Source organism: Dendronephthya gigantea, unplaced genomic scaffold (genome assembly GCF_004324835.1).
Source record: "Dendronephthya gigantea isolate DGI-Jeju-01 unplaced genomic scaffold, DenGig_1.0 000046F, whole genome shotgun sequence".
In the NCBI taxonomy this organism is placed as follows: domain Eukaryota; kingdom Metazoa; phylum Cnidaria; class Anthozoa; order Malacalcyonacea; family Nephtheidae; genus Dendronephthya; species Dendronephthya gigantea.
The window spans coordinates 1,318,256-1,326,594 of NW_021163056.1; the positions used below are offsets into that span (position 1 = coordinate 1,318,256).

The 8,339-nt window shown below is 41.0% G+C and overlaps 1 protein-coding gene across 1 annotated transcript; it reads right to left on the minus strand.

Annotated features, from left to right (window-relative positions):
• Positions 1 to 4,509: 4,509 nt before the first annotated feature.
• LOC114527758 (uncharacterized protein K02A2.6-like) lies at positions 4,510 to 8,000 on the minus strand. Its single transcript, XM_028549452.1, has one exon. It carries the CDS (start codon positions 7,981 to 7,983, stop codon positions 4,510 to 4,512), a length of 3,474 nt encoding a protein of 1,157 aa, XP_028405253.1. The 5' UTR covers positions 7,984 to 8,000.
• Between the last annotated feature and the right edge of the window lie 339 nt (positions 8,001 to 8,339).

An 8,339-nucleotide genomic window follows, 5' to 3' on the forward strand; every position in this document is an offset into this window, starting at 1 on the left:
AATGTGCCAGGACCACTTGTGTTAGGCGCATTAATAAGTCCAACAACATGAAAAGCTAATAATATTTAATAACCATTGCCTAAAACTAATAACACCAAATCCTCTCCGTCCCATCCCCCAGGATGCCATCGGCTACTTCCGACTATGACGCATGACATCTCCCTTTCTTTACACGAGATACAACTTATAAAATTAATAGTTCTATAGAGAAAAAATTATCAGAGTTTTTCAGTCTCTGTTCTGACAAATAATATTGTAGACAACAATAACTCCCTAATAAAGTTTATAGTCTTTAAATCTGCTGGGTGGTCGCACGGTTCTTCCTGCACGGGTAGTATAAGGCAGAATTTGAGCAGTAGGTTGTTGGAGCTCTTCAGCTTGGGTAGTAATTTCTCCTTGATCAGGTCGTGAAGGCGACGTGGTAGGTGGTAAATCATGTTCCGAGTATGATGTGGTAGACGGTGGATCTTCAGTTGAGCCAGGAGGGGAGTGACCAGTATATGGTTGCAGTGGGTGTGTTTCACGAAAATGGGTTGGTGCTGCTGCTGGTCGAATCTGGGTACGATTTCGGCGAATAGTACTTGCCCCCACATAATGTTCCTTGATTTTCTTGAGCCATACCCAAGGTTTTTGTCGATCATCTTCTGATATTTTTGGAGAAATTACATCGTCCAGCGTATTCCATTCTGAGCATGGTATTGCTGTCCGCAGAACAGCTATTTCAAAAGGCCGTTTTGCTTCGATATAATGGCCATCTGTCTGAGTAGCTCTATCTTTTGTCGGATCTCTGTATCCTTCGAGCAAACAGTAATCATGAAACCGAGTTTCCCAGTGTCTGAAATGATCTCCATTGGCTCGAACCGCTTGAACGTCCAATATTGGTTTCTCGTTCTTTGGCATTGTTCGTTTGCTGTTTTGTTTTTTTTTTAGATGCAATTTGAAAATACAAATTTTCAAAATTCAAAATGGCGGTCGAAATGCCGATTTTTTTTTTTCTTAATTTCTGAACCTCTGGGCTCTGACCAGCGCTCAGACGATGACAAAAGGTAGATTGCACTCTTTGTAATTTATAGTTTTAATGGATCCCACACCTGACACCATGTTAGGCGCATTAATAAGTCCAACAACATGAAAAGCTAATAATATTTAATAACCATTGCCTAAAACTAATAACACCAATTTAATAACCATTGCCTAAAACTAATAACACCGGATTTTTTTTTTTCTTAATTTCTGAACCTCTGGGCTCTGACCAGCGCTCAGACGATGACAAAAGGTAGATTGCACTCTTTGTAATTTATAGTTTTAATGGATCCCACACCTGACACCATGTTAGGCGCATTAATAAGTCCAACAACATGAAAAGCTAATAATATTTAATAACCATTGCCTAAAACTAATAACACCAAATCCTCTCCGTCCCATCCCCCAGGATGCCATCGGCTACTTCCGACTATGACGCATGACATCTCCCTTTCTTTACACGAGATACAACTTCTCCCTTTCTTTGCACTCTGGCATATTGATGGCAACCACAAACTGAAAAGGTGACATATATTTTTTTTTATTAAAATTAATAAGTTTTATAATACATCATGTGACATTTGGCTTTCCTGCCACCACGCACCCATAAAATTGGAGCACTCTTATTTTGTTATTTGGAGAAAAAAAGTATGATGAAAAAGTCATGCATTTCACTAATATTACAGTGGTCTATAACCTAAATATTATTTATAAAGTAACTGGACTATAAAGAGCCATTTTTAATGATTATTTAGGTGGAAAATAATTATTCACGGTGGTATAGATGGATTTTCAAGAAAAGTAATGTTTATGTCGTGCAGTGGGAATAACAAGGCAACAACAGTTTTAAGTCATTTTGTCAAAGCTGTGGATGAACATGGTTTACCTTCCCGTGTTCGTGCTGATCAGGGTACTGAAAATGTCAGTGTTGCACGATACATGTTAAACCATCCAGCTAGAGGACCTGGAAGAGGGAGCTTCATCACTGGCCCAAGCGTTCACAACCAAAGGATTGAACGTTTTTGGAGGGATCTTTTTGTTGGTTGTCTTTATATTTACTACTCTGTTTTCTTCTATATGGAAGAAGCAGGTTATTTAGATTTAAGCAACGAGGTCCATATGTTCTGCTTGCATTATGTATTTATTGACAGAATAAACAAACATATTTCTCATTTTGTTAATGGATGGAATGATCATCCTATACGAACAGCACAGAACAAGACTCCAAACCAACTTTGGATCAGCGGGTTGTGTAACATTGCAGCAAGTAATGACTTGGCAGCACAAACAATTCTAAATCAACCATCACAGGACTGTGAGGTATATATGCAATTGATTTGCATGGAATAGAATATATAATGTAGACTATATCATACTGAAAAATGCATAATCTTTTTTATCCAGCAGTTTTGGTCAGAGTTTGGAATAGAGACAGAAGAACATTCATTCTGTTCAGAAGGAGGGTGTGAAGTTGACCTGCTTGATGTGAGCCAACCCATTTCTGATGATGAGTTGGAGGAGCTAAAAGAAAAGATTCACCCACTTCAAGATGACGATGCATATGGCATTAACACCTACATCCAAGTATGCCTGTTTGTAACAGAAATACTTAACCAATCAACATCACAGTCACCACACTAAATGAATTACAAAATGAAGACTTCTTTAAAAATGTATGTATAAAATATGTAATAATGAATATATTATGCATTAATCATTTTCTTAGTTTAACAGTCACAACAATTACTATCAAGTAAATATTCTTTCTGTTTGATTTTACACCAAGTGGGTTATAATGCATGCCAGCAACAAAAATGAAAGCATACTAATTTTTACTGTACACATAAACGTCTGTATACATGAAAAACAGAACAGAATATACAAAGTTAAGGGAACAATTTCCATCAACGACTAAGTTAAAATGTTAAAGAACAACTCCAATAAAGATGTTTGTATTTTGTATCATCCCCCAGTCAGAGTTTAAACACATCCATATGCTGGTCCGTCGAAAATGTCATCCGCAAAATTAGCTGTAAAGATAGAGGAATCTTCGGAACTGTATCGTTTGTTAACAGGAAAATTAATTGTCCTTCCACAAGTGTTGGCTTTCGCTCGTGCTCCATGCAAAACATCATGCTGGAACAACATTGACCCTTCAAAACCTCCAGGTGGAAGATAACGGGACCCTGTGATAAACTGTAATACATCATGGAGGTTGAGAGTGAGAACATTTTCTGGTAAAGTTGATGTAGTACTTAAAACTCCATCTAGATCAAAAACAGTGCGGGTAATTGCACATTGACGAACTTTTTTAAGAAATTGATTAAAATTATATGCTATCAATTCCTCACTAACTCTCTTTGAGGATCCTTTAACCGAAAAAATGGGCGTGAATGGCGTGCGGACATCTTCTTCCTTAAGCTCAGCGTGGGCAAGTTCCTTGAACGCTTCCTCAGGGTATTTCTTCATTATGGCCAGCACATTAAACAGTGACAAGCCCTCTTGAAAGCTGTAAATTTCTTCTGCAACAGAACTCAGCATGATGTGCTTAACAGCAGCCTTGATAGTGGCTTCCTTCTTTTCAAATGGAACAGTAGCTGAATTGATTCCCATGTCAAAACGGTCATTAAATGCTAATATTATTTTGTTCCATTGTTGTGAGTCAGTGCAGCTGTTCATTTCTTGCAGCTTCTTCTTAATTTCCTGATTCTCCATGGGCAACTGTTCAATTAAGCTTGCAGCACCTTGTTCATCGGGGGTACCAAGGACAAAATGAATAAGGGATGGAAGGAGAAAATGAGGACCACATGCTCCATTGAGTAATGCGAGTGCGACAAGCTGACCAAACATTTTATACTCCCCTTCAGCCAAGGCTGACTGGTCATGCATAAAAGTAATTGCTGGTAATGCACCTCTTGTTATTCTGGAATCAATTGCTTGTTTAAAGGCAATAGAAAACATCTCCCTTGTAGGACCACCTGTATCTGCTGCAGGTTCCCCAACAAACTCTACAGACAATTTGCTGGTTTCAAACTTTTGGTCTTTTAGCTCTTCAAAAACATTTTTTAAAACTCTTGAATGCTGTACATAAAGACCAATGGGTTCCGAGCACCACCCCCATGGGCCCTGAGAACTTCAAATCCTCCTCCAGCTTTTAGTTTTGGGAACTTGCTCTCTAGAAAATTTTGTAGATCAGCATGGAAAGTGTAATGTCCTCTTCGCTGATATGTAATAACTCACACAAATCTTTAGCTTTTCTACAATCGCTTTAATACAAAATACACAAACGATACAAAACGAAAGAACACACTTCAAACGACAGCCTCGTGATAAGTTGTCACGTGACTTTAATCTAATACAAATAAATCTAATCAAGTATCCCGATTCTACATCCCTTCCTTTCCAGTCAATTTAGTGTTCGAACAACCAATCATAACTTCAACTACACGAACTATCGTGTTCATACTGTTTCGTAATATATTTGTATCACTTTGGTTTGTCCATGATAAAATCATTGAATCGCTCGGGTAATCTAATCTCCCGCTTAAGTCTATTGGTGATAACCGTTTCGCTATCCGGTTGCGGCTGTTGTTGGGACTCGCTTTCCGTAGCTGTCTCCACTGGATTATTATATGGTTTTACAAATGAACTGTCTCTCCTAAAGATCGAGCCATCGTCCGCCTCTACCATCACTTCGTTCCCCTCCTTCGTGACCACCGTATACGGCTCCTTTTCGTAGTTGGCAGCTAACTTCCCTGACGTTTTAGTGTTCCGTAGTAGTACTTGGTCTCCTGGTAGAATAGTGCTATCATTTGCCCTCCTTTTTTCATCTGCATTAGCTTTTTGTACTAGCTTGTTTCGCCAATCGCGATCCCTTATGTTCTCATCAAAGTCGTCTATATCTCCCCTAAGTTCTGGAAGTTTACTTCTCAGTTCACGTTTGAACATAAGGAACGCTGGTGTTTTTCCAGTTGTGACTTGCGGTGTTGTTCTATACGCAAGAAGGAATTGTGGTAACTCCTTTCTCCAATCCTTGCCTTCAACTTGGGCCACTTTTAGTGCCTTGAGAAGAGTGCGATTTTGGCGCTCCACTTCACCGTTAGCTTGTGGCCAAAGTGGTGGTGACGTTCTGTGTTCAATATTCACTTGTTGTAAAAACCTCTTGAACTCCTCACTAACAAACTGTCTCCCGTTGTCTGATTTCAACGAGTAAGGAAAACCAAATCTAGCAAAAATTTCGTTTAGCGCTTTGATAATCTTTTCTGAAGTTGTTGAGTGCATAATGGAAACTTCGTAGTATCGACTATAGTAATCCACGACTACCAGCAAGTATTCTCCGGTTGGCATTGGCCCCATCAAGTCTACTGCGACATCTTGCCATGGGCCTGTAGGCATCTCGGTCCGTTTCATGGGTTCCGGTACATTATACTGGCTGACTACTTGACATCCATGACACGATTTACACACTCGTTCAGCATCTATGTCCATCTTGGGCCACCATACTTTCGTTCTTAATCTGCTTTTCGTCTTTACAATTCCTTGATGGCCTTCATGTGCCGCTTCCAAAACCTTTCTTCGCAACATCTGAGGAATAACGATTCGATTCCCCCGTAAAACAAGTCTACCAATCATGCAGAGCTCATTCTTTACACACGCATATGCCGACAGTTTACATTTAGTCCAATCTCCCGATTCGATATAGTATCGCACACTTTGTAATTCAGCGTCGATTTCTGACGCTCTCTCTATTTCTTTAGTCGTTAAGGCCACGGGTGTCGCTTGTATGGCAACGAAACGGATGACGTCCTCTTTCTCGCTGCTGTGGTCTTTTGGACTCTTCTGGTTCATTCTAGACAAAGCATCGGCAATGTTCGTCTTTCCAGGCCGGTAAACGACCTTGAAGTTGTGGCACTGAAGCCGTAATACCCATCTTTCGATCCTTGCTGAGGGTTTCGATGTCTTGTTGAAAATACACTCTAGTGGCTTATGGTCAGTTTCCAGTTCGAATTCACGACCATACACATATATATTAAACCGCTCGCAAGCCCACACGAGTGCAAGTGCTTCCTTCTCTGTTTGGGCGTATCGCCGCTCTACGTCCGAGAGGTTCCTGGAGGCATACGACACCGCTCTCCACTGGTCTCCTTGCAGTTGTAGCAACACAGCTCCAATTCCCTCCGGCCCTGCATCCGCGACGATTCTCGTTTTGCAGTCGTTTCTAAAATAAGCCAGGGCTTCAGCCCTAGTCATCATCCATTTCAGCTTCTCAAACGCCTGCTGTTGCTCTGACCCCCAAACGAACGACTGTCCCTTTCTTAGTACACGACGCAACGGCTCTGCAATCTGCGCAAAGTCCGGGATAAACTTTGCCGAATACTGTACTAACTGTACGAACGACCTAACTTCCGAAACATTTTGCGGTGGTCTAGCGTTGACTACAGCAGCAACTTTCTCTTCACTTGGTGCCACCCCTTTGGCACTGAGCTTGTGGCCAAAAAAGGTCAAGGCCGGAAGTCTAAACTGACATTTGTCCCCATTTACGGTAAGACCTTTCTCTCGCAGACGTGTTAGTACTTTATAAAGATTCTCATCATGCTCGGATAAATCAGCCCCGTAAACAATAAGATCATCCGCAATATTTGCCACCCCATTGCACCCTGCCAAAACATCTGAGATTATTTTCTGGTACTTCTCTGGAGCTGAAGTAATTCCGAACATCAGTCGACGATATCTATATAACCCCCGGTGTGTCACGAACGTCGTAATGTCCCTTGAATCCTCTGTGAGTTCCACTTGATGAAACCCCCATTTGAGGTCTATCTTACTAAATACCGTTGCTCCATTTAAATCATACAAAACTTCTTCTATGGTCGGAATAGGATGTCTTTCCCTTACAATCGCCTCGTTTGCCCTTCTCATATCGATACAAACTCGAATATCCTTTCCATCTGCTTTTGGAACAACCACTAATGGTGAAACCCACCTTGTAGGTGTTGCTTCTGGCAATTCTTCGATAATACCCATGTCGAGTAACTCGTCTAACTTATCGTCTACTTTGTCCCTTAGACCGAATGGCAGTCTACGCACCGGCTGAGCAACTGGTATAACATCCTCATCGATATGCAGTTTCAGCTTGTAATCCTTAAGTAGTCCGACTCCAGTAAAAATATCAGCAAACTCCTCACGAATATCTGAATCACTTCCCTCTTGTGTGACCGTGTTAACAGTTCTTATTATTTCTTCAGGTCCAACCCTGAGTACTTTCAATTGTTCGGCTGTTTTCTTCCCCAATATAGGCCTTCCGTTCTCTTTAATCACAGTGAAATCGTCTACACATCTTTCACTGTTTGCCTCGCACACAATCTCTGCTGTAAATGTCCCTACAACGTCGATTGGCTCTTTCTGTCCATACGCAAACAGTTTCTTGTCTGATACCCTTGACTCGCACCTAACATGTTTTCTTTTAAGATAGTTCCAGAGTTCACAATCAATTACATTACATGTTGCACCTGAGTCAATTAAAATACTTTCTAGTTTCACTCCTCCAATAATTAGATCCACCTGACCCATATCTTTTTGTCCATGCCCACCAATAACAAAGGCATAGTCATCTCTTGTTGGTGTTTTTCCTTCTTCCTCAGAGACTTTATATGCTCTTTTCTCCTCCTTTTTTTCTTTCTCCTTGTTGTGCTTCTCCCCTGCTTTTTTGCAGCAAGCTGAGAAGTGACCTATGATTCCGCATTTATTGCAGCTCTTGGACTTTGCTGGACAATTTGCGTCTCGAGCAAAGTGCCCAGTTTTATTACAGTTGTAACATCGTCGTACGTTATCCTTGTTGTCGTGCCCAGTCCCCTTGGCTGAGTATCTGCGCTCTTTCTGATCTGTGTTGACCTTTTTCTCTTTTCGTCCGCTCCAACGCGATTTATGACTCACAACGTTTACTGTATTCGAACCTTCCATTGATTTCAACTGCTCTTCTACCGCCTCATATGCCCCGCGCAATATCTTGTAAATCCTTGAGTGTTGCATTAACGCGTTCAAGAAACTTCCGTCTAAGCTTTGAGTCGCCACATTTCTCAATTAGTTGGTCTCGAATTGCTTCTTCCACGTTCTGAAATTCGCACGTAGTAGCTTTTTGCCTAAGACGCGAAACAAAATGATCCACTTTCTCGCCGTTCATCTGACTCATTTGACGAAACTGGTGTCTCTCAAACGGTAGATTCACCTTAGGGACGAAATACTCATCCAAGACCTTGACGCAATCCTTAAACTCTTTCTCTTCGTCTTCGTTTACTAACGTAAAATATAGTTCTTGC